Source organism: Melospiza georgiana, chromosome Z (assembly GCF_028018845.1).
Source record: "Melospiza georgiana isolate bMelGeo1 chromosome Z, bMelGeo1.pri, whole genome shotgun sequence".
Classification (NCBI taxonomy): Eukaryota; Metazoa; Chordata; class Aves; order Passeriformes; family Passerellidae; genus Melospiza; species Melospiza georgiana.
The window spans coordinates 8,228,238-8,255,901 of record NC_080465.1 but is presented as its reverse complement, the minus strand read 5'-3'; the positions used below and the strand labels follow the sequence as shown (position 1 = coordinate 8,255,901).

Genomic DNA, 27,664 nt, shown 5'->3' with positions numbered 1-27,664 from the left:
CTATCAGATTGTGTAAGTATCAACATGTATATGTAAACAAAAATCAGATCTTCGGTAAAGGCAGTTTTTCCTTCAGTATAGTAACGAACAGCTTTTGTGAGAAATGTAAAGAGCCAATATGTTCAGTATAATACCCCTGTGTAAGCCCTTCAGAGATTAAACTACAATATCAATGTCTGCTACAACAGTATTTGTCAACATATGGTCAATTGGCTCCATGAATAGGAAATAATGTGGTTTATTGCAAACAGTAGACTTCAAAAAACAGGTATTTCGAAGTCCAGTTTGTTATGATTTTATTTAACAAAACATGAGTTAAATGTTTTCATGCAACATTTGCACTTAAGTCTTAAATAATCATGACAAACAGAAGTAGTTAAAGAACACACTAATTATAGACTTTGGTGAATATACAAAAAACCTCAGCATTATAGGTTATACAAAGTAAAGAACATATTAAATACTTCCCCAAAATACTGCAGCAGCTGAGACACAGTGATATGCCTTGCAAGGGCACAGGAATGTAATTTAGAAATCACATGGGAACTACCCCTTTCCTTTAATTTCACAAACAAGACAAAAGCAATATTCAACTCCACACACTGATTTTTCAGGTTGTGTCTATGCAGTACCTTGAGTTTTATCCAAACAGTAAAAGTAAGACATGTTTATTTAGTAAACAATTATGCAGTAAATCTTTATTACATTTCTTCCTTGGTATTACCTGGAGTAGCCATGTTATTTAAAAGTGGGCAGGTTTGGTACTTTTATACTGATGTCACCAATATTAATATTTCTTGGGATCTCTGGCAGATTCATATTCTTTACAGCTGAAACAGCCCGGGCTGGAGCTCCTGCTAAACCAGCCTGTATATAAAGTGAGGAAAAATGCAAGTCAGGCAAAGTCAGTCACAACAAGGTTCACCAGCAATCTACACAGACAACTAACTTTTCAAGTATTTCCATGGTTACACAATTAGAAAAACCACATGGTAATTGTGTTTGGAATGAAATGGGTTACTTGGAAATATTAAACCAGAAAGAGAAAACAGTTCACATATTCCTCTTTATATGGTAAAACATGTAATGTCAATTGGATGGAAAAGTATGAGAGGAAGGAACAGGAGGCTTATCCAAGCACGTGTAATGTGCACGTCACAGAACAGACAGTCTCAAGGTGCTGGGTGTCCAGTGTGCTGCCTTTGCCTCTCACCTATTCTAAAAGTTAACGTGGTTCACACTTGACTAGCATTGGTTACAGGTTCAGAGTAAGTAACCTCACAGTAACAAAGTGCTGAATGTCAGTCAAATCAATGAACACAGACACAGACACACACCTGTGTGTGTATATATACATACATACAAAAATACATATATATGTACACACAGAGGTATTTCAAGGTGGCTTAGGCTAAGATGAAAAGGATAAACACCCTGCATTTGTGGTTGATGAAGAGCATGCAGACAGCCAAACTAGAATAACCTGTTTCCCACAGTAACTAATTATACACTAACATATCTGCATCCCCTTGAGCATTACACAACAACACAGTTATGCCAATTTAAACTATTACACAGCACCTATTTTTTATTAAAGTTCTCTACTGCATGCAGTGTCTTTGCATACAAAACTAGAGCCTTTCTGTATAAACATGCAAGTTTTACAATAGAGAATTGCTGACTTCCATTTAGTTCTGCTTTTAGTTAAAGCAGCTGCCAAGTTTGCACACTGGGGTATATTATGAAATGCTAACAATTTATAGCTCAGAGGCCTGAAGACATCCCAAAATCATCTTTCCCTATTGCTTCTGAAAACACCTATTCAAAACCTTGTTATTTTAAGGACTATTAAAACAAGACTGTTAAGCGTTACTACTATTTTTTATGTTGTGAAAAAAACCAGACTATTAATTTTAAGTATGGAAATGTTTCTCCTGAAAGTTCAGATTTTCTATGCAGATTTAGAATTTGCAGTGTGGTTTTACTTCAGGCTTGCCACAGAAGTGTAAAAATAATTTTTATTTTTGCAAGGAAATAAAAAAGCATGGGACATTTTTATAAGAAGAGCTCTTATTAGCAGAAAAAGATATCATATTACAAATTTTCTGAATAAGTAAAAAGAATTAACTTTAAATTTAATGTTTTAAAAGTAAGATTAAAAATATTCAAAAACGATAAAAATCACAGTGTAAGATTTACTGGTTTTACAGTGTGGCATCTTACAGGTCCAGTAAAAAGGAGCAATCCACAAGAAACAAAGCCAGATGCTAGGATTTAGTTTAAAAAAAGACTAAACTGGTAGAAATGGAAGATCTTTAATTTTAGGTTTTTCAAAGACTGAAGAAACCAGTCCATTTGCACACAAAGTATTTCTGAACAAGAAATACAGCAAAATGAAAGCAGAAAAAAGGTTGTGTCATATTTGATTATTAAAAAGCATTGGTACATGACTACCAATCAAAGTATAACCCTTTCAGATTCTTGGTTTTCACTGAAATTCACTGCAAGTGCAGGGTAAAACTACTGAGGAGTGCACCTGAACTTCCATGGCATTCACCTGGTCAGCTTCACAAAAGGAGACAGACACCCCACACACTTCTCAGATAACAACTCTACCTTTTGAAGGCTATGAAAAAAAATATTTTCTCCTTTCTACTACTCACTTATAAGAAATAAAGTCAAGTTAACATAATATTTTCACTTAACATCCTACCTACTGTTCTTCCTTCTCCCGTTAAAAACATAACCCAAGTCAAAATAAAACTGATTGAAGTTTCTGATTTTGAACTAACCCTTTACATGGAAAGGCTAAAACATCATAAATCCCTAGACTTTAGTCTGGGATGATTCCCAGAAGAAGAAACAGAGTCCAGAAAGCCATTAAGTCATCTATTAACCATATCTTCCCTGTCAAACCCTCCTATGTGACACACGCCAAAGTTGCGAAAAGCATGTGTGGCAGAGAAGATAGCTGAGAAAACTGCATCTCTGATGTTATCAAATTTGCTCTTACTTGGAATTATCAACAGAATTACCTGTTCTCAGAAGAACAGACTTAAGTAAAACTCAAAAGGTGCAAAAAAGTATTCTGAAACACTCTTTTTCCTTCATTTTCCTTAACATCACCAAATCTATCAGGCCATCCATCCCAGAGGCTCTTTCAATAGCAGCATTTTCTTAGAGGGGAAAACCTGGACCTAACACTAGCAGTACTAAGAAATGGAAGTATCTAAAATCTGAATACCCCTGAATCTGCAATAATTTAAAGGAGAAGTATTAACACTGCAATTTCTTTCTATTTACTAAAAAACAGTGCAGAAGGCATGAAGATGCCCAACACTGTCCTGTTATAACTGAGAACTTGGAAATACTAATTTTAAATCAAGAGGCAACTTCCAGTGAAGTCTTATCAGATAAAACAGTAAAGGCTTTTAATCCTTTAAATTCTATTTGCAGTAATGGAAGAAAAATTCATAAAGCAAAATGGGGCAATGTAAACTGTTTTCCACTGAGAAGATGAAAATATTAATTAAAAGCAATGAATTATACAATCTACAATTGAAACAGTGGGAAACCAGAAAAGTATAATAAGTAATGACACGGTAGCAGCACATGGCTGGCAATTCAAAGGACAGGTGCCTTCTGGGTGACTTGGATGGAGATTCTTTACCCTAATTTAATGGAAGTTATTTATTCTTAATGGACAAATAACATTTTTAGTAGAACTGGTTATTATTTTTACCTACCTGCTACTATCCTCTTTATACAGACTTACAGTCCCTGCCTCCCGCCCCAATGGCATAGGATACAATGGAGACACAATTGAGAATTATTAAAAATACCACAATTGACACAACCACTGCCCTTCCACCCCCCTACACAGTCATAACTTCCAAATTTCATGAGGACCATTCTGGATCACGATCAGTGAAGATCCCTGACAAAACTGCTCTGATTGTCAGATTACCTCTTTTTTTGACAGTGAGATTATCTTTCACTATCAGATGCTGGAGTAGAGATTTTCAAGCTATTACATTCTCTTCTCCTGGAATTCTCTGTATTAAGTGAGTTTGAAGGATAGTGTATACATAAAATGCATGGCAGAATGCTATTTAGCACAATTAATGTCCACCCTATCAAGCACAATACATTTACACAGCATTTCTAAGAGAGAGCAAACAGCTCATAAAAAATGTCTAATGGATCAAATGACTGAAAAGCACTTGAACTCCCAAGCTGGATAAGAAATACAATTCAAATACTATTATATTTTAACTCCTTAGCACTCCTTTTTAGCATGTCAGGCAGTGAACTAGTAGCAGTCCTTCCATTTCTTTTACTGGAAGTGAACTGTATTTACAAACACAGAGAGAGGTACAACAAGCAGTACTTTGAGCCCTGTGTGCTTTTGAGGCATTTTCTAGAGACTCCTGATTAATACAGCTTCCACTGTAACACTGAACTCAACTAGTTCCACCTGCCTTTTTTATCATGTAATTCAGCAGGTAAGTTGGTGATGCGCCAAGAAAAAACTGTTCCACTTGAAAAAACAAAACATGTAGCAAGCCTTAAACATGCAGCGACAATGATGAATCGCCTGTCACAGCAAGCAAATGACTGAAGCAAGTGGAAGTGAAGCTTCTTAAGACAATTAATGCAATTTCAGAAAGACAATATGAATTGCATACAGCTGGTATAATAATAAGCCAATACAACAGTTTTGCCACAGCTCCTTTGTACTCTCAATTTCATTTGTTGTTGAAGGATGTGCTCTAATGTTGAAATGCTGCATATTAAAATTTTAGGTTCCATTATTGCAAAAAATGCTTGTAAACATGTTCATATACTTTTAGAGAGCAATACCATATATGCAAAAGAAGACACTATTTCATAGATTGAAATAGATGCATTTAATAACAGAATTTTTACTCTACTGGTCCTAATCTATCAAGTGAAAAACATAAGCTGTCATTAATTTACTGAGGTCATTATTAACCACTATAGGAATAAATTTTCTCTCTTCTCATCCTCATCCTTTCTTAGAATGCCCAACTGGTAACTTCATATCAAAGTGATCCCAGCAACCCTGTTTTACTCTTTAAAAAGAAATTCAGATAATCTGGGTAAAGTATTGCACATCACAAACATTGTTAATATGCATATACAAATAAAAATGTTACAACTATCATCCCAAATAACTCTACACAGAGCTAGCTAGCACTAAAATAAATATATAGAAAACCACAGCCTACTGGAAAACAAAATAATGAAGGCTAACACTGCAAAATAAGCCACCCTTTTCCAGATACTTCAGAGGTACTAGGACCTCTCTGCTGCTGGTGTTTCATAGCAATGCTTCTTTTCAGAACAAGTATGACTTCAAAGCAGCAGGGATATGAAATCATGAAAGGATGCAATACATAATATAAAGGAATGATCATGTCCCCTGCTCATGAGGTTAAATAAATGAACGTAATTAGAGAAAAACCAAAATGAAGTCTGCAAGTATATCAAAATGAGGCCAAACAGATAAGAAGACTTAAGACATACTCTTAGAAATTTTAAGCACTTGAATCACAAAAAGAGTAATGGATGGGAATGATTAATTATTTCTTTGTTTGTTTTTCATTGCCAGACCCAAAAATAAAAACAGAATATGTGTGAGCACAACACAGAAAAAGAAAAGTAGCTTTGCACAAAAAGAAAAACAAAAAAGAAACCAAACCAAAAATCTGAGATCAAGCTCCCTAGCGTTACCAATAAAATACAGACTGTATGTTACAAGTGTTAGTTAATATATTAGGCAGAGGAAGGTCACGTCCTTGATTTTCTTCATGTGCTGTAGCATACTTCAAATTTAGGTTAAAATGTTGCATGTTACCAAGAACTATTTTTAGCTAATGCTTTTACAACTCAGTGCTACTAAATCCAATTGTGGAGTTATATTTGTTAAATCTTAATGGTATTGTAGTACACTATCCTAGGAAGATCACATAAAAAGTAAAGAGCAAAGCTATTAATAAATTAAATAAGTTTCAATTGCTTAAGATTCCACCTGTTTAAAATACCTGCAGTTTGAATACACAGAGACTTAAAACAAGTGGAAATTAATTTTCAAGTACTGCCATTAACACTGACCAACATTCAAACTGTTAAGCTAAACTAAATGTTTCCAACAACAAATGGCAGGTGACATTGACCATAAACTGATACAGTCACACATACAGTCTCCTTCTCCTTCTTCTGTTCTTTGCTAACATTCATGTTCGGGGACTGCAGTTGCTGGGATATCTTAGATCAAAATCTGGACATTCGGATTATAATGACAGCAAATGTACATCTCAAGTCGAGTACATGCTGACAGCCCTTCTCATTTGATGTTCAACATCCTTAAGGCTGGATCATCAACTTTGGAAATTCTACATCATCTTTACAAATTGCACTAATAATTTTATTCTCTCTATACAGAACGATTTCAGTTTGCTGGTTTTGGTGGTGGGATTTTTAGCATTTCATTCACCTGAAGCTTTTTCTGAAACTTCTCTTTGTAAGCAGGTAAAAGTTCTTTGTTTTTGTCTGGAAATAGTAACTGGTGAAGTAAGAGAGTTTGTATTGAGTTTGTATTATTTATTTTAGATTATCCGGGACAAAACTCTCCCATCAAAGGAGTTATTTGTATTATGTCATCATATCTTATTTTGTTATCTGTGTGTTCCTTTTTTATTGACATTAATTAAGCAGGATTTTTTGGCTAATATTAACACAAGTTCATATTCTTTTGTTTGTTAACAATGATACAAAGAAAAGTTAAATTCTAAAATGCAGGAAGAGAAATAAAATAAAAAATATGATGTCAATGAAAAGCTAGTAAAATACACTATAGCCAATAAAAAGATGAGGGAACTACAAGAAACTAGCACAAAAAGTAGGCTACAAGGACTAGTATGGGTATTTTTACACATAATTTTTGAGTCTGGCCTACGTAATTTATTGCCTTTGACATCATTTTGCTTTCCCTTTTTGTTAAAAGTACATTTTTTTCTAAAAGTCAGCAATACCTTTGTCTACCTGTCCTGTCTGGGAGACTGAAAGATAAAGGTCTGTAAGAGAGAAGAATGGAAAGAGCCAGAAAAGATCAGGAGGTTCAGAAAAAAATGAGGCCCAGCTTAAAAGTCTAAATTACACACAGTTGAACACTCCAAATAGAGAAGAGGTAGCCCAGGTTTACCTACAATACTTCCAGAAGCTCAGAATAAAATCCCAATGACCCCTCTCCCAAAGAATTCCCTCCCTTTATCACAATGATTCTTTGGCTTCAGGATTGACCAGAAACCCATTCACATATTAACACTAAACTGAAAGCCAGGGAAATGCATATAATACAACATTTCTCAGGGTACAAATAATTTCTTTTGTAGCCCATCCAAATAGTATTAGCTCAATCACAAATCAAAGCTAGGGACTCTCTTATAGCGGTTTAATTAATCGCTGTTGAAAATATTCACAAATTACTCAAGCTGATAATTTTGGTCAAATACATGTAAATATTCAGACTTTTTCACTAAATTTTAACCGAAATTCTGTTTAGAAACCTAGCACATAACTAAACAAATACCTGATGTTAAATAGCTAAATTTTGTATATTACTGAAAGCCCAATGGGCACAAGAAAAACCGAAGTATTTCTGAAAATGTAACCCAGATACAGCTTTATTCGTTTCATCATTTCAGCTACAACAGTAAAGGCTGCTTGACCTTAAATAGCTGCTTTGTAAATGCAAGAGGCATGATGGTGGTCTAAAAGCCAAAGGGACTAAAGCAACAGTGCTGTGGGGCACAGGTGGCACTCCTATATACTACAGACTACATTAATACTAATTTCTATATTTAATTTTTTCTAATTAAAGAAAACAAAGAAGATTCACTAGTTTTGGTTTCTTAGTGACCAGCATTCAAAATTTATTAAGTTATTACTTATTTTGATTTACAAGGATTTGCCTGTGTCTTGAAAATATGTGTTCAGGAAAGACATACTCAAAGAATTACAATCTTGATCAAAAAGACAAAAAGAAAAGAAATAGCAATCAGGAATTTTCTGCAGATATACATTAAACAAATGATTAATGATCTAAGGAAACATTTATCAAGTATTGTGATGTATCTCAGCATTGCAGTAACAGTTAAATTTGAAAAGAAACAGTCACTGAACTAAGGAAAAAGAATGTATTTGTGGGGAGCAGACTGTGAAATGTTCTGCTTCATCCCAGCCACCAAGTGTTTTAATTTACCACTGCTACTTCTTTACCTTCTACAATTCATTGCTGAATGTAAAGGAACAAGTTCCTTTCACTTTGTATATACTTCAAGTTCTGTGTGGGTTTTTTCAGATCATCCAGCATCTACTTTTATACTAAAAGCTCTTAAAAGAAAGAACAACTTGTTGATGAATAATGGAACACAGCAAGTATTGCAGCTGGCTGCACTGAATCGATGTGTTTCAGAAGACTTGTCAGAGACTGGTCTACAGTTGATTTGGTAACAGAATTCACATAATTAAATGCTTTCAGACAGAACCAATATGTACATAATACATGGCAGAGCACAACTGCTGAGCAAGTTCAGCTTTTGGGAAGACGACTGCATTTTTAAAAGTGTAAGTATACAGAAGTTATTCAAATATAATAAAAATTTAGGAGAATTACTCCAAATATTCATCTCTGTGATCAGCGTTTCATTCTGAGTGCGAGAAAAACATTAAAATGAATACTTTGGACATGTTCAAAATCTACTATAGAATCCTTTCAGATGCATATAGCTATGTATTGTGTTACATCATACCTAGCTTTTTCTTGTTTTTCACATGTTGTTGACCAGATACAGTTTGGAAGTTGTGCAAAACAAGGAATTAAATGCATTAAAAAAACTTGAGGTGGCACAGCTTGAGACTGCAGAATTAGAACAGTATACATTGTACCACAAAAAAAAATGAAAAATTCATTTTTCTCTTTACTGCACTTCAGTTAGAACTAAGAAGTCTCTGGGTCCTCTCCTAAAATGCCATTTAGTTCATATTTATGCCACCTGGAAGTCTGCTCAGCTGACTTCCAACCTCAGAAATTCAGTCTCCAATTCAAGCAAAGGCCTGCTTAGAAACTTGGATATTATTGTTTTGATGTATTCCTCTGTGGAATTACTCCCATCATTTAGAATCCAGCACAGACTTAGCAAAGATATATTAGCAGCAGCATTTTGACTTACAAGGCACATATGGTGACGTTAAAGGGACAGTAATATACTGTGTCAAAGATAAAGTAATTCTAAGGTCCTTTCTTAATCTAAATGTCTTTCCTAAACACAAATTAAACAATTGTTAAATTGAAAAAGGATTCCCAAAACTCTTATGTGATCCCTCACTTAGCCCATTATAGACAAATACAGAATATAATTTTCTCACTTATTGAAGACCAAAGGCTCAGATTATCAAAACTGCAGAATTCATATTTACTTTGAAGCGTCTAAAATTGGGCTTTAAAGTCTGTCTAGTCCACTTCAGTCCGATTTATTTCCTTGTGTTGCAGTATTTCTGCTGCTATTTATTTCAGGTGCTTAGAAGCATACTATCAGACAGGAATATGTGGTCTTTGAAGACACACTTTGCTTCTTCATCTGATTTCATTTAAGGGCTGAAGTCACTAGTCCAGCATAACAAGTAGGCTGGAATTAAAAGGTTTTCTGTAACAGAAACTTAGAGAACTACAGAAGTACCTTAACAGCAATGGTGCACAATGCAATTAGATACAAAAAGTAAAATCTAACCAGCAGTGACTAAGCAGTTTATTACTTCTAATGAAAGGTACAGCACCCTGAGATACACTGCAAATTTCTGGTACTATAAGCAGGCAGCTTACACTATTTAGTTTGCTATGAAGGACAAAGAGCATTATACAGCATGCATTTACTATAACCCCTGTTTTTAGTTTAGAAACTACACAGTGCATCACTCTTACCTCAGATTTCTCCAGTTTATTTTGAGCATCAATCTGAGTGACAATTTCATTCATATTGGTCTCCAAAACCATTCCACCCATAACCATTTCAGCCAATATATTATGGACCTAAAAGAGACCAAAAGAGAATTTAAAAATGCAAAATATCCTACACAGAATCTGAAAAAATGGTCTAGGTACCTTGATACAGGGAAACATTCTGTAAGTCATTTAATTAATGTCAGCACTTAATCTAAAGGCAGTTGGAAACAAAGCTCATAATTTCATATTCCTTTCTCTAGTATCTTCTTTGTTCACACCACTTACAAACATGCTAAGAAACTTTCACATTCCTCTTTTTTTTGTTCCCATTTTCTATCCAATTATTAGAGTTTGAGTTAGCATCAACAGCAGTAACACCCCTAGGAAGCAAGTCCTACAAGACTAAACAAATTGCTCACAAGTAGATGTGTAAACACTCCTCTGGGCTACACTTGAGAAGGAAGAGACTCTGATGCTCACCCACCACAGACCCCAAGATTTGGCTCAGAATTAGAACTGACATTCCCGAGACACCTGATAAATATGGAGTCTTCAGTATCTACAGCTAAGACTGACAGCTAGGACTCAAACTGCAGGAGCACAGAAAACAGCTGAGGACATTGCTGAAATGGGTATGTTTGAACATCGCTCCTCCCTGCAGCGCTGACTTGAGGATGAAAACTCTGGTTCATAATTGCTGCCTCAGAGTCTGCACTCAAACCATAATAAGATTTGGTTTGGGTTTTTTTCTTTTTAAAAAGGCATCCTTCTGCACACTTACTAGTAAAAATCCAGGGTTATCATGTAATGTATAATATTTTAATAGTATATTAGTATTTAAATCTGAAGACAAGGAGTATTTTTCTACTTTTCAGAAATAAACATGTACAATCTGGTATCTCAAAAGCATAATTTTAGCTACTATTTTGGACATTCTCCCTATTTCCCCATGGATTGAGGATAGAAGTAAATCTTTAAATCAAATAATCAGGAGGTAGTACATCAAAAACCAACACAGTCCTTGCTTTTGTGTCATACCTAAAAAACAAAATTGAATTTGTTTCTCTGATACTTTTTAGTGTATTTCTAAAACAGCCCTTCTTCAGGCCCTTTTGTGCTCTTCCAAAACCTTTCCTCCTGTATAGTTACTACTCCTTTGCCTCCAGTCTCTAGAATATTTAACTTCTTCCTCAGCACAAACCACTCCATACCTTGGGTCATGCTTATCTTTCTCTGCATTTTTTCCTACTTTCAGAATGCAACAGTGAAGTCTAACACACAGCATTTAAAAATGTTCAAAGCATAGGTGGCTTTAAAGAAGCTGGACTATTTTGTCTTTCCCCACTTTTATTCTAAAGGGACAGCTTTCTAAATAACAGCATTTAATTAATTTTATTTGGTAATCTCCATATGAAAGGAAATCACAGCTTAACTAATAAAGTTACATAAGCATCATAATCCATTGACTTCTTCCTCTTAAATACGTTTGCTCATATGTAAGCAGTAGCAAGATAAAAATAAACAGTAACTGTTTTTTCTTTTCAAATTAAAATTCATTGCATATACATATTAAATGTACAAATACACCTTATTGTCCCTATCTTTTCTTATTTAAAAAAATCACTAACTATTTTTGCCAAGAAACAACGAAAACAAAAAAATCATTAACAAAAATGCAATAAGTGGAAATGAAGTGCAAAAGAGACTTCAATAGTGTATTAAAAATAGTATTTAAGGGAAATACTGAAGGCACAACAAACAGACATCTTATATTCCAAAAGGGATCTGACTGTTGAGAACATCAACTTTTTAAAATTTGAAATTGCTGTTTTGTAATAACAATTTTGAAGTGTTTTTACAAAAATCAAGAGTGCTTCCTATTTACATTTGATGCACTCTCTAAAAGCATGAATGCACATTCTAAAGAAAAAGGAATTTATCAAGAAAAAAACTCTCTCAGGAAAATTTGGCAAACACATTTTCTTGTCTTCAAGAAATTTGATTCTGAATGGTTCACTCATCTGGTTAGATAATAAACTCTTGCAAGAGATCATGATACTCCCAGAGATATTTCAATAGGTGCCAAAAACCAGTGAAAAAAACGAAGTATTCCCTTACATCCCTAGCTGAATATATTCTATTATTTTAGCTGGATAATAGCTTTCAATTATGCCTTTTCCATCAGAAAGCATTAGGCTCTTGGACTCAGTAGGACCGAAATAAACCTGCCCCTCCTCCTCACAAGACATGTGAAAACGTCTTGCTCCAGCTATAGCAAGTTTTTTGGCTGCTTGTAATACAGATGAAGAGAAGTTAAATTCTCTTCTGTATGAACTACACTCCCCAACACCCCAAGTCCTCATCTGCTACAGCACATTAGAAACAGTCATTCCACCTATATTCCATTCTCCAAAAGAATTCATCATACTCTATCAATATTCTTGAATAAGCATCTGTCTTGGCTCTGGGTAACTCTAAGTCACTGCAGAGTACTGTACAATTATAAACATCCGAGGAGCATAAATATTTCCTTACAGAAATACCACATAAAATACCACACAGCAACAGCTGTTGAGATTACATAGTTTAACTCTTCTACATGCCACCTCATCTTTTTACAAGAAAAAATGTTGGTTTAGGCAGCTCTCACAAGACAATTGCAAGAAAACAACCTCCCACAGCTCCACCAAGAACTGAAGACACAGAACAACTCTCATTCAAATAACTTAGCCAATCCTCACTTTTCTCAATACCAGACCACTCAAAATACAAGTATTTTAAAGATTTCACTCCTAACAGCACCCACACATAAGCACCCATTATAACCAAGACTGTCAAGATCAAGCAGGAGCAGCTGCTGTTCTTCCCTTTTGCACACTTGAAATATATTAACAAGAAAGAGAAAGTTAATGCATTAAGTCTGAAGGCTCAGTGCATTATGCTTCTTGACAAGTTGACTGTATCAGCAGTTTAAAGAAAATTTAACATTTTTAATTTAATTCTGACAGATATGTCTTCCTGTTTTGTTCTCTGACCTATAAGAATATTGATGAACTTAAACTGGAGGGGAAAAAAAAAGGAAGAATCAAGATGACATCAAATTAGTCACAGCTGCCCAACTAATGCTACTGTACAGTTGGTGGCAGCCTTGCCTTAATACAGAAGTTCATGTCTCTACATTGAATTCTTTTGTTCATTTACGCTCAAGTTAAAAATCACTGCACTGGTTAATGTCACATTCAGAGCTTTTTAACTCAAGGTTTCACTGGCTTTTACTGTGAAAATGTATTATTTTTACTGGAGTATCTAACTAGTATTTTGAGTTCTTTCAGATACCTAACTTGGTATTACTTTCAGTCTGCTTTTTCTATCTTACTTTTCCTTTGACATCTTTTGCTGTTGATACAGAAAGATGTTCACAGATGGGGACAGGTGACTGCACACAAAGCAATGGCAGGCACAAAACGCAACTGAAGGAATAAATTCTATATATTAAATTCTCAGCATTTTAGGTATTACACCAAGAAATGCCAAAGTCCTTTTAAATGAAGGGTGACTATAGTAAAAGAATTTCTCTAAACTAGATTAGTAAGTACAACACTTGTTTCTTACAGCTGGGAATATTCAAACAACATTGTTTCTAAGTGTTTGAAAAAAGACAGTCCATTTTGAGATTTTAAACAGAAAGAGCCACACAGCATTTAAATTACATAATCATAGCATATTAAATGCACCTTCCAATCCAACGTTTGACCAAACCCCATCATGTTGATTAAGCCACAGCAGCAAGTGCCATGTCCAATTGCCTCTTGAACACCTCTGGTTATGGTGTCTCCATCAGTTCCCCAGGCCATCTGCCTCAATGCCTGACAACTCTTTCAGGGAAGAGGTTTCCAGCTTGAGGCCACCTCCTGTTGTCTGCCCATGGTTACCTGGGAGAAGACACCAACCCCCCAATTACAATTTCCCTTGGGGTGGTTGTAGAAGGCAGCGTGGCTCCCTCGAGCTTCCTCCTCTCCAGCCTCAACATCTCTGCTCCCTCAGCCCCACCTCACAAGACATACCATCTAGACCCCTCATCAGCTTTGTTACCCTTCTTTGGAAAGTAAAGCAGAGTTTAATATCAAGTATCAGCTGAAACAAACATATTACTTGATAAAAATATTACAGGATGTCGTCACAGTACCTTGTCTACATGGAAGATTAAATCCAGTTCACAGACATTTTCAAAACATTTGTCTAGTGTTTCCACAAATACCTGCAAAGACGGGAAAAAAAGCACCAAAGGTCAATCTTTAACAAAAACTCTGCAGTTCCATTAGGTGTGAGGTTTGAGAAAAGCAAATACAGAAATAAAACACCGGTCAGATCTTAAGGCATTAAAGGCATCTACCGAAATTATGTGGTTAACATTATGTGAAAAGTATGTTATCTATGTAGAGGACAAAACTGTATGCACAAGCCAATTTAGGTTAAAACTGCTTAAAGTCGCACTGTTTTAAAAAACAGATACATCTTGAAAAACCAGTAACATAACCTACACTATAATTTTCTCAGCTGTGATTTAAAGTACTCCTTCCCATTTCATTACAACTCAAGTATAAAGCAAAGAAAACCAGCTTTCCCCATCATTGTTTTTAGTAATTACTGCATTGCAGGCATTTCCTAGTTAACCAGACTGTTAACTTTGCTGTTAAGTGTCAACATCACTCCTTCCAGCAGCAGGACAGTACAGACCCACTGAATCCAGGATAAAAAAGGCATCTGTCTTAATGTCATACCTCCTGATCCTGTCAGGCATATTACCATATAAATTTAGAAAACTCTGTAATAGTTCACACATAAGCAAATAAATCCTCCCTGAATCCAGAACATAAAAGCATAAAAATCCAAGCAGCTACTGCACTCCAGCCAGTGATGTTCCCTGCCAGATATGGTCTGTACATCGCCTTCCTCTGGGTGTTTCTGGAACAGATTCCTTGGTATTTATGTTTTTGCACCTTGCTACACCAAGAGCACCTGATCCTCACTTAGTCTGGATAATGAAATGATGATTGCACTTGCAGTCCTGAAGTTCCCAAATGCCAATCACCAAGTGCTTGTGGTGAGTGCTATTAGAGACTCCAGCCTTAGAGAGTTGTACACACAGCTCCCTTCGTCCAAGGGATAACTCCTACAGACACGGGTTATGTCAAGATCTCTCTACGTTAAATATAAGATTGAGCTTAGGGTCTTCAAAGCAAATTTCTGAAAAAATTTATTGATCTTTTATTAATGGCATGAAAATAGTGGCAACTTGTTGGAAATTTTAATTAGTTTTGTATATGTCAAGGCCATTTTCTCACAACATGTATTTAATATTATTTATTAAGCTGTCACTGTATGCAATTTTTTATTCAATTCTTAACTCAAACATCCTAAAGAAGCAGTATGGAAGACAAACACCTCATTTTGACTCTGTTCCACATGATTTATGAACCCTACCTTAGTATTTGAGAGGCACCAGATTTTAAACTGCCTAGGTTCCAGGCACAAATGTGACACAGATCACAGAATTGTTTAGGCTGGAAACCTGAAGATGAATGAGTCAAAGAGGTACGCTAGCACTGCCAAATCCAGCTCTACCCCAAGTCTCTGAGTGCTACATCTAGATGTTTTTAAAGCACTAGGCATGGTGACTCCACCACTTCCCCAGGCAGCCCACTCCAATGTTTGACAACCCTTTCAGTGAAATTTTTTTTTAATATCCAGTATAAACCTCCCCTGGCACAAATTGTTTCCTCTTATCCTATTTTTTCTCTCTTGGGAGAAGAGATTGAAGCATCTCTATAACCTCCTTTCACACAGTTGTATAGAAAGATAAGATCCTCCCACTCCTTCTCTCCAGATTAAACACCCCCAGGTCTCTCAGCCATCACTCCTTGTAAAACTTGTGCTCTAGCCCCTTCACCACTACACTGCCTTTCTCTGATCTTGCTCCACCCCCTCAGCATCTTTCTAGTACTGAGGAGCCTAAAACTGGACATAGGATTTGAGGCACAGCCTCACCAGTGCCCAGTACAGGAGGAGAGTTGCTGGCCTCACTACTGCAGATCTAAGCCAAGCTGCCACTGGCCTGCCTGGCTGCCTGGGCACAGCTGGCTAATGTTCAGCTGCTGCCACCCAGCATCCCCTGTCCCTTTCCACTGGGCAGCTTTCCTGCCACTCTGCCACAGCTTGGAGCGCTGCAGGGACTGCTGTGATCCAAGGGCAGGACCCAGCATTTGGCACTGTCAAACCTCCTACAACTGACCTTGGCCCATCCCTCCAGCAGATCAACATTCCCACTCAGCACAAAGTCATCTGCAAACTGGCTGAGGGAACACTCAAACCCCTTATCCAGTTCATTGATAAAGATATTAGAGAGGCCTGGCCCCAACACTGAGCGCTGGGGAACACCACTGCTGACCAGACACCACCTGGACGTAACTCCATCCACCTCCACTCTTTGTGGATGAAGTCCTGCTTCTACAGACATGTATTTATATCTACCAACCCAGGGAAATAGATCTGCTTGACATCACCCATTCCCAAGTGTCTACCCTGCCTTATCAACAAAGATTACTTTCACATCTTAACTGTTGATCTTCAGATCCTGCTCAAACTGAAAAAGAAAGAACGATCACACACTGCCCTTGCTATGACTACTACTAATAAAGTCTTTAAAATGTTGAAATCAAACTATCAATTAACAGTTGATAGTCTAATGATGCATTTAGACTATCCTTTAATACCAAAAATACAAATCTGTCACTTTAACTATGAACACAGAGCATATTCAGAAGCAGACTCAGGACAACAAGGTTTGGTGACAAGGTAACTAAGAAAATGAATATGCTTCTGTTAAATTATGCTGAAGCTAAGCAAAGCAGGGATTTTTCTTCAAGCAGTTGTTAATTCATTGCAGTAATAACAGTCTTCTGTAAAGAAGGGATGCAAACAAAAAAACCTTGTATGTTAAGTAGAAAAACTACACATTTGACAACGTGTGGTGCAAAACAAATCACCAAAGATGTTCTCTTACTTTCCTTGCACCTTAGGAGAATGCAGTTACAAGAACAGGGCTGTTTGACATTAGCTGTAAGAAGAAGATTGGAAACAGTGTAAATGCAACCTCCGTCCAATAGTTTTACTTACAAGAGCTAAGAGTTTGACACTATTCCTCATACAGTCACCAAATCTGCACATGATTCACACACACTGACATCTGTCTAGCTCCTTGGAAAACAAAGGAACCCATTAAAGACACAGGCAACATAAGAATCCTAAAGACACCCCCCTCCCCACATGTGTTTAGTAGCAACATGCCGGCTCACACATCAACACCACAAAAGTTTAACTTTTGTGACATTCTTCCAATAAATAAAGCTTCTATAGCAGCACTTGATTAATTGTTGGAGCAGTTACTTTTAAACCTTTACCTATTACACAGCAATCCCATCACACACTAAACAAACTCACAAATCTCTGCTTAAAATGCATGACCAGCAATGCACAACAAACATTTTTTAATCTAAGGGAAATCAGCTGGCACTGACTATTCCTTCACAGAGATTTTCACTGACCAGGGATTTCTCACAGAAGCTTTGGAAATTTCCCCCATCTTCCATTCATGATGGCAAGCTCACTCAGAATAATGCCAGAAATTACAAGGTCTACATCTATTATAAATTATCTTTTAAAACACTAGTCAGCAAGGAAAACTAGATTTTTTACAGTAACATTTCTTGGCCTGTTTTAAGATGCCTGCAACAATTGAAAAGGTAAATAAAATCAGTGTCACTTTCATCTGAATTTCAGTTGAGTCAAATGAATTGCACACTGAGGCAAGCAGTGCTAAAATTTAAGTACTTCAGTAATCACTTCAAATGCTGCAGACTTGTAGATCAATAACCAGAAGAGAAAACACATTAATTGCTTTGACGCACACACATATAAGTTCAGATGCTCCATGTGATGTTACTGGAAGAGTAACATAAATAAAGGAGTGAAATAGCAGGAAAATAAGGACGGATGCACAATTAATTACTAGCTCCCCCTTGTGCTTCATTTTTGAAATTACAATCTTTCATGGTAAAAAGAAAAAAAACCACACACATCTCCATGTAAGTAAACAGAACATTAAAAAAAATTAAAACCCCAAAACCCCTACACCTTTCTTTTGTAAGAAATATGCTTTAATAAAGACAGATACACACTGGGAGCATAAATTATATAAAAAAAAACACAATATTTTCATTGAATATATGCAAGTCTGGAGCTCTCTCTACTCAGCCATATGTCAAAACAAAACATCAGTTTTTCAATGAAGGGCTTATTTTTAAAATATGCAAATAAGACAAAAATGGAGTAAATCATACATTAGAAGGAAGATAACAAAGGCAGCAGAAAACTCAGAACACTTAATCAATTAAATGCATTGGAGCATAGATAATGTCAAATACTAACAAAAGCAGGTACAAAAGATAAGCTAAAAACAACAGGAGTAACTCACACCAAGAATATCCCCTTCTTCTTCCTTACCTAAACAGCAATGGTAAACCTGAGGACAGAAGTAATTCAATCTGCCCTTGGAGAGTTCTCATCTCAGTCATATGCCTCTCTGTTTTTTATTTAATTAGCATAAAAGCATCTCTGGTCAGGATCCTTTATCCTGAAGAACTGAGAAAAACATGTTACACAAAGTGCACTGCACTTCCCACATGCCTCTCACTGAACACCCTTACCTTGAAAGGCTCCACTGAATTTCCCATGGAAGACTGATCTCTCACAGATTCTGCTGCTTGCTGACTCATTATGTCTTCAAAGTACAGCTATGGGCCAAGACACTCACAAATTCTTGGAGCTGACAGAGGCTCTTAGGTCCATAACATAGTTAAGGTACCACTGTAAAGACCCTTCATTTCTCCCTTATGCCAGTTTACAGCTAGTTATGTTTTCACACGTATTTTTCTTCCATGCAATAAAAACCTTACACTTCACAGGGTAACACAGAGATGCTAAAATAGCATGACAGAATTTACAGAATCCAAAGACTGCAAAACCTAAGCATAGCACAGATGCTGACCTATCTACCAATCCAAGAAAGCAAATATAATAAAAAGAAACTTGTGTTTATATTTAGGAAAAAAGGGAAGAAAATGGTCAAAAATAAACAAAGTGAATTTGCCTTTCGAACAAAGAAATCCAAGTTGAAGACAGTATCAAATCTGAGGCAGAGTCTATGATTTGTAATGCATAAAGCATATTCATTAAGCCTGAGTCAAGAAGATTTACCTGTGAAATAGTTCTGACCTAATGGAGGGATAACTGGCATTCACAAAAGTATCTTAAGTATCACAACAAAAACTTTCTGCTGAAAAGAACTGCAGACTACCATATGTAACCCAATCTCCTATGCATTTACCCAGTTTACATGACAGAAACCTCCAAAGTGCTAAACTGAGTTCTAGGTTTCTTTCACCAGTTTACTTTCCATCACAAACTACTACATATATCTACTTACTTAGCCATACACTATATGTATGTCATAACAAAGGCCAGATGTCTTACTCCTACCTGTGTTATCTCTGAACTACACTAAACAAAGATGTATAAGAATCGTTCAACACTTTCAGGAAGAAACAAAGCTTATTTGCTCAATCCAACATCCGTGTGTATATCCTGTTAGTCTACACTGCATGTGTAATTGACAAGTAATAAGAAACTTTCTAAGGGCCCTCTTTCAGTAAAAGGTACATTATGATTGCTACTGCTAAGAGGATTAACAGATCCTTCTTCTGAGCCAGTCTAGAAATTAAAAATATTTAATTAATCTCAATATTCTTAATATTTAACATATCTCTAATACTCTATGCTATAATCAAATGGTTGAATGACAACGTGTAAGAGAATTCTGAATCCTCAACACTGCAGGTACTGTGGTAAGACTACGATTTATAAACAAAATCATACAAGTCAGAAAATCAAAATATTTCTACAAATGGAAATAGCATTTTTATTATTTCAGTTTCCTTTACGTAATTATGTTGACATGTAATTAAATACTGGGGCATTTTAGGAAACAATGTGAAATACAAAGACTAGGAGATCAAAATCTACTTAAGTATTTTTGGTACCAGAAGCAAAATATTATAGAGAAAAGTTTAAATTCTGTAATTCAAAAAGTTTGGGGGCTATATAATTACGGGTAGTATTAAGGGCAAGCAATTTGCTTCAACATTTGAACGTACAATTCAGGTTGCACTGTCTAGACATGAATACGCTTCTTTTCTCTGTTCATAAATATTTTGGCTCTTCCAAGTAAGAAAACACAATATGTGACAGGCAACTAAGCAACCCTGTACAACAAACTGCTAGGAACAGGTAGAACCATCATGTACCTTACTCGTTAACGCTGCACTGTTCGGATACTGCAGAATGTGCAATGACCCAAGATCATACAAGAATCCAGATGGGAGTTTTCCTTCCCTCCTACTCCACAGGCACTCTTCTGGATCTACTGTCCAGAACAGCAACACTGGAGCAGCTGTTCTGAACAGCAGGAGGTGTCTGTGAGAAGCTATGCAGCTTCAAGAAAGGTCTGCAGGGAACTGGGAGGCCTTAGAGACACACAGTGTTTCCACAGTGAAATAACAATTGATACAGTCCCACGTGTCAGGACAGATTTTACTTATGCAATAAATCAATTCTCTTGATGTGCAAACTTTTGAAAGGCTTAACAGTAAGTTATATTTACTCTTTTCTAGATATATATATATATATGTATGTGTGTATGTAAAAGAGATCCATTTTATGCAATGACATAAATCCCTTAATGGTGTGAAACTTTTTTGCCACATCTGAGTTCACTAACAGTGAAATTGTTTATTTGCAAGTTTTAAGTTGGAAAAATCACTGATTTAGTCAGAGGCCTCTTGACCTAGGAGCATTCACATTACCAGACATGGTAATTGTTACTAGGTTGATAACAGACATATTTGGCAGTTTAAATATTGGCCACAGCACCAAGCCTGCCTGAGTTTAAGAAACATTTGAACAATGCTTTAAGGCACATGGTGTGATTCCTGGGGGTCCTGGGCAGTGCCAGGAGTTGGACTCAATGATCCCAATGGATCCCTGAGCTGGAATGAAACTGTACCTGGAAGCCTTGCAGAAGACATTCTGTTTGAGGTGTCAGTGATCTTGAACAGGTCATGTCTGCTCTACTGGGCTGAGCAGGACAGATCTTCTTAATACAATCTATAACCTGTGATGTCCTTGGCAAAAATGAACTGTAGGAAAGGAATGTACTGATTCTGACTAAGAGACTGTTGCATGTTTAGGGGTTAGTCATCCACATAACACAACCTGAATAGACACAGAGGCCCGTGCTGTGCTGCAAAAATTCCTTGGCCAAGGGATAAACTCAGCCAGCTCACTGTAACAGGAGCCTGCAGGCAGCTCCCACGTGGTACCAGCGAGCATGCCACCTGCATGGCCTCGCCATGACCCCAAACTACAGCAAGAAGTTCTCCTGAAAATATCCTTTAGCAAGAGCTGTTTTCCTTTGAGGAAATTATATAATAGCTCAAAGATTCAAAAGAGGGAAAGCTTCTCTCCACAGACAGGATCTGCTCTGCCCTGCACACTGTGGGAAAACCCAGCTGGGCTCCACTGGGTGCCACATGAAGGTGGCATGTCCAGCACCTGAAGGGCTGTAAGATTTACCACCTACACTCATCTTTTCACTCTGCTCTGCTAAGCAGTTTTCTTATTAAACCATTTGTGCTGTTAAGCCTTTCTCACTGAGAAAAAGAACATAGGCTTATGGACCATCTTCCTCCGCAACAACTCCCACCCTACCCGTCCCAATTCCCCTGGAGCAGAACACACACCTAGGGGAGCATTTGCCCTCCTTTTCTAAGGCATACCTGTCAAAAAGCTCATGAGCCACAAGGAAAGTTTAATCCAAAGAGGTTTTGGACATATTTATGCATTATGCATTTATTGTGAGTATACATACGCATGTATCTATGCGTGAGTGAGTCTGGATATATATTAATATACATAAATATATACATATACATACAGAGCATTGCCTGTCAAAGTTCTCATGATCCACACTTGCACAGCAAATGTTTGAACTGCGCCACTTTTACCTGCAGCCAAAAAAGGCCTTGAAAAGCTAAAACAAAAACCAGTTTGTGCTCAGGAGGCTCCCAAGAGTTTCCTCACTTTCCCGTCAACTTGGACAATTTTTCCAAAGACAGCCCAGAAAACTGTAAACAATCTGAAAATAATACTCAGCACTTCTTGGTATGTTCACAGTATAAAAGCAACCTTCCAAAAAAAGGCAAGCAAAATGTTTAAGTTCTAAGCTACTTTAGAGTTGAATTACAGTAATTAAGAATTAATAAAAAGCAAAAAAAAAAAAAACCACCAAAAAACCACAAAGCAGCAAAAAGAACTTACTTGTATGAGGTCTAAAATACCAAGCTCACTTTCTGAGGAATCCACACAGAAGACAAAATACAAGGTGGCATAGTGTCGGTAAATTAGTTTGTTATCAGATCCACCTATTAATCTAAAGAGGAAATAAAACAAGTAAAGCTTAGTTAGCATCTCAGGCTAAGCTGAGCAAATCCTCACAGTAATTTCAATTAACAGGAGGCCTATTATTAACAGCTAGAGCTACATTGCAACTTTTATTTTGTGATATAATTCCAACAGAAGACTAAGTAATAAGACAGCTCAATTTACATTTACCAAACAAGCAGTTATTGTTATCCATATGGATAAAAAATGACATCAACCTGTGCACCTTTTTATTAAAATAAATTCAAACAGATCACAAAAAAGCAGGTATTAAATGTACTTTCATTCCACACTAGCAGGCAGGCACTGAACAGGGATTAATCTGCTTTACAGATTAACAGTGTATGCCTATGAATCCCTCCCTGACCTTCTCAGAAGAGCATCAAGAGGGAAAAAAAAAAAAGAAATCTGCAATGAAGACTGGCATTTGGATTACCAAAAAAGCCTTAAATTTGGTTTATGATCTGTTTCATAACAAAGAATATGTAACACTTGTGCTACAAAATGTCTGACATCTTGAGAAATAGGACCACACTTCAAGCAGTAATTCATGATGCAATGTTACAGTCACAGAAGCAATTATATTTTTATGGACTCACTAATCATCATGGCACTGAATGAGAAAAGGTCTAAAGAGGTATGTTCTTCCATTCTTCTGTTACGGCCTTCCAAACAAAGGCACATAAAGCACAGGAGATCTACCTCAGACCACTGACATTTGCTTTGAGCTGTAAGAGGTCCACTCCCAGATACACAAAAGTATTTTTTAGGCTGAACCTATATGGCTATGACTGTTGTGACTTTTCCTTAACTCTGTACCAGAACTGAATCACCCATTTTGTGCAACGTAACTCATCCCTTTAATTTTTGTCATTATCACAGAGAGAGAATACACAGATTAAAAAAAAAAAAAAATTTAGGTCACTTGTTTAAGCAAATTGCTCTGCATTAATGCTTGGTAGGGAGCAGGGATGGCAGTAAGGAAGGGGAATCCTTTGTTTCTGTAGAGCAGGTATTACATTTGTGTATCAGACAACACTTTTACAAACAAACAGGACAGTGGAAATACCTAGCAATTGAAGTTTCTTCTTTTGTCATCTATTTACCCAATTCTTTCTAATACTTCATACTTGCAGTACACACAGTTCTACACATAAACTGTTGAGGCCTTTGGGTAAACGGCAAACTATAAAGTGAACCCTGTCCTGAAAGAAAAAAATACTGAAAAAAATACTGAAATGGTAATCCTGTAACTGAGCAGTAGGGGGAAAGCCAGAATTCTGTTCTCTATCTCAGTTTATTCTTGTTAAGCAGCTGTCATTTTTAAAAAGCTCCAAATGTCTTCTGCCTCTCACTTACAGAATTCAAATCAGAATGCTTCCAGCTTGAGATCATCTCCAAGAACCTGATGATAGAATCACCAGTTGAGTAGTCAGAAAAGAATAATTTAGATTTAAAAACCAGTATATAAAAAATCAAGAATCATTTTGAGCAAGAAAAAAAGACATCCTAGCTGATTTGGTACAGCTAAGCATTTAACTGACTCTTCACACAGTAAATCTAGGTGTTAGAAGACCGACTTCCAGTAACCAGAAATTCCTATAAATATAATATTTAACAGACTATGACAACCTCTGTCACAGACTGGAGATAGTGAGCTTATTCCACCAATTCTGACGCCTTCTTCTAGAGGGTGGCTTTTTATCTATTTACTCTTGAGGGCTAATAAATACTTCAAAATAAAACACATCTCCATTTCAGAATTTCATCAGCTAAAGCAAGATGACAAAAACAATGAAGATGATTCAAAAGAGATTTTTTTGTGTGTGTTACAGAGACAGAAGACCTAAGTCTCACTTTCCTCCTACCTTGCTTTTCCTTTATTAATAAAATATTTTGGTTGAAACTGTACTAGTTATCGTATTTAAAACCTTTTTTTTTCTTCCCAGTTCATGGAGCAATCCCAAACCCTGATAAAAAGGCTGCAGAATCCTACTATAAAGGCTGTCTGCTCAAATATTAGGAGTTCAAGCCAAAGAACAGTAACAAAGTATTAAATTTTCTAGAGATTTAGCTCAGTTGGTCAGAATATGGTGCTAAAAACACCAAGGCTGAGCGGTGGATTCCTGTACAGGCTGTTCAATTCAGACACCTTGTGGGTCCCTTCAGAATATTCTGTGACTCTATGAGTCAGTGGGTATGGCAAATGCCAATGCCTCTTAAAATGCGACCAGCAATCTTCAGCTTGATTATAGCAAAACAGCATCTGTTCCTTGCCCATCTTTGTATCTGAAACACTCATGGCACTAGATATAGCACTGTGGCTATTACAGCACAAGGGAAAAAATTTTTATTGCCTAAGACATTTTGGCACATATAGCTATGCTTCAGTTAGTAAAGAATATGCACACTTGCTGCAGAATGATAAAATTCCTTGTGTATCAACAGATCTCAAGTGGCATGGCATTTACACGACAGCTGTGAAATGTTGTACTGTAATCAGGAATAAAAATACTTGAAAGCCAGTATTTGGCATTTATTTCAAACTTGATACTTACAGTCCTCCTTCTAGGAAATTACAGACATTTTCATCACGTTTTGATACTAAATGGAAAGTTTCTCTGATAATTTGTTGCTGTGTGTCTTCACTCTGTGAAAGAAAACACACTTTGCTAAACAGGATTGACAATGCACACAAGACTGTACAAAACAAAGTATGTCAGCACTCTCAAACTATCTACTTCTGAAGCCTTAAATCTGGCAGTTAATAAGATATGTATTGTTTGTGTCATTTCAACACAAAAAGACATTATTTACAAGTTGCAGAAAAAGGTATTACTGAGAAATGTGAAAAAGTGATTGTTTTTAAGAAACTTCTGCAAAAAAAAAATCTATAAGTAGGATTTTTAAGTAACCCAGAAGTGTTCTCAAGTACCTTGAATTTTTTTGTATTTCCAAGGTAGCCTGAACTACTTTTATCCATAAACTGAGAGTAAAACGAAGTCCCCAAAACTTGAAGAGAGCAGGGAAGCTTCAAATCCCACAATATCTAACATTTCCAGAAATACCCTAAAATACAAAGGCACCATGAGCAACAGGTTGTCCTAAGCCACGACCTTTAATCTTAGAAGATCAGAAACATCACTTCTGAGACTGAATTCTTCTGGCTCTTCAGAAACTTAATTTTTACCTTTGAAATTATGGCCACAGGTCTACATTCTGAAAGACGAAATGATGACATGTATTTTAATTGCCATAAATTAGTTTCTTCTACCTAACTGCAAAATATTATTTACTTCACTTTATGCAGTTTCTGTTCTCATATGAATCAGCTGAAAAAGTTAGAGTTGTAAGTTTTAGTATTATGAAAGAAGTAAGTACCTCTTTCACGGATCTGACCGAATTAATCTCTCTAGAAAGCTGCAGATGCATCCTCTCACAGAAAAAAGCCGAGATTTGCCTCCAGTACCAGTGCAATTGACACTAAAGAATGCATAAACTTCAAAAGATCCACAAACAAATCCACATTACTGAAATCACACATAAAAATACAATCTATATGATTGCACCTGTTTCTGTGCACCATAAAGTTTCTTACTTTAATTTGCCATTCACATTTTCAAAACTTCAAAGTATTCTGTTTACACAAACATATTACCCCTACTTCAGGCATTGAGAAATTGTTCAAAGCCGAGTTATGAAACTAGTAGATCAGAAAGGTTTTACAAGAAAAATCTGGTATCCTCTGGCCGTCTGTTCATCTCCTTTCCCTTCTACCTCAGTCACACAAAAGAAGGACCTGAAATAGTTACACCCCTTTAATTCAAAACCTGACTGTGCTAACTGAAGGGACACAGTCATCATTTCTGCTCTGAGGTGTGCAAGTAAGATACATCCCTTCCAATGATCTATGAGTTCTCTAATAACCAGAATTGCAAGAAAGAGGTCACAAATCCATGTAACTGCATTGCTGGGAAACGAGTTATTTGTTTACATAACTTTTAAGAAATACCAACTGTTTCCTTGCACTTTAATGCCTAAGCAGACCTCACCATATTCGCTAGGAAATACGGTACAGTACGCTCAAAACATTATCTTAAAATTTCTTTTCCTTGAACTAAATCACGAGTTTCCAGTGCACCTTTCCATCCAGACTGAGCGTCTGTGCTGCATTTTCATTGTGCCTGCCTTCTACCACGTCAAGGAATGCTCTTTTCTAGTTCCTTACGTGTTCACGTCATCTGCAATTTCACAGTGCACCGATTCTTTCCGAGAGGAGAGGCTCCGTTCCGGAGCTCCCCGTCCCGCTCCGCCAGCCCTGCCTGCACACAAACAGCAGCCGGACTCGGGCCGGGCAGCGGCGCTCACACGCGGGAGAGCCAAGGCGCCGCTGGACGGGACTCCTTCCCTCCCGCCTTCGCCCCGGAGCTCCCGAAGGCAGCTCCAGCGAACACACGACCGCCTTTCCCCGAGCCCTCCTCACGTACGCGCTCTCAGCACCGTCCCTTCCCCCGGCGCAGCCGGCAGGGCCGGGCCGGGCTGGGGACCCTCGCGTACAACCCCGCGGACCGGCCACCGCACGGCCCCCCGGCCACGGCGCGGCCCCCGCCCGCCCCGCCGAGCCCCGGCCCGCCCGTACATAGCGCTGGTAGAACTTGGAGAGCCGCGGCTTGCCGTGGTTGTTGAAGATGAGGATGGCTTTGATCATGGTGGGGCGGCGGCGGGGGCCGGCGGCGGCCGGACGAGCTGTGCGGTGTTCCGTTCCCGTTCCGTTCCCGTTCCGCTCCCGTTCCGCGCCCTCGCTCCCGTTGCCCAGCCCGCTCCCGCTCTCGGGCCGGTGCCGGCGGGGCGCGCGCACCACGTGACCGGCGGGGCGCGGCCGCTGCCGGCGGGACGACTGGCGCCGCACGCGACGCTCCTGGCGTGTCACGTGACGGGAAAGACGGCGTCCCACGAGGGACAAAACGCCTCGCGGAGCAGAGGCCGCCCCTGGGTGGCGTCACTTCCCGCCGCCCGCGCAGC

At 37.5% G+C, this 27,664-nt stretch overlaps 1 protein-coding gene across 2 annotated transcripts; it reads right to left on the bottom strand.

The window, feature by feature from the left end:
* Positions 1–222: 222 nt before the first annotated feature.
* On the bottom strand, positions 223–27,468 carry AP3S1 (adaptor related protein complex 3 subunit sigma 1). 2 transcript variants are annotated; one of them, XM_058044363.1, is made up of 7 exons: positions 27,282–27,468; positions 25,201–25,292; positions 22,520–22,631; positions 14,214–14,285; positions 10,007–10,114; positions 7,059–7,100; positions 779–867 (listed from the first exon to the last, which is right to left on the bottom strand). In XM_058044363.1, the coding sequence occupies exons 1-6, from the start codon at positions 27,348–27,350 to the stop codon at positions 7,065–7,067; spliced, it is 489 nt and encodes a 162-aa protein (XP_057900346.1). In that variant the 5' UTR covers positions 27,351–27,468; the 3' UTR covers positions 779–867; positions 7,059–7,064. The 2 variants fall into 2 exon arrangements, with proteins under 2 accessions (XP_057900345.1, XP_057900346.1); XM_058044362.1 differs by lacking the exon at positions 7,059–7,100 and having other exon boundaries at positions 223–867.
* Between the last annotated feature and the right edge of the window lie 196 nt (positions 27,469–27,664).

Excerpts from the sequence above, each read along its gene's own strand:
- AP3S1 (XM_058044362.1), bottom strand. The coding sequence starts at position 27,350 with ATGATCAAAGCCATCCTCATCTTCAACAACCACGGCAAGCCGCGGCTC. Across the intron at positions 22,632-25,200 it reads AATTTCCTAGAAGGAGGACT|ATTAATAGGTGGATCTGATA; the intron begins GTAAGTATCAAG and ends TTTCCTCTTTAG. Across the intron at positions 10,115-14,213 it reads TAATCTTCCATGTAGACAAG|GTCCATAATATATTGGCTGA; the intron begins GTACTGTGACGA and ends GGTCTCTTTTAG.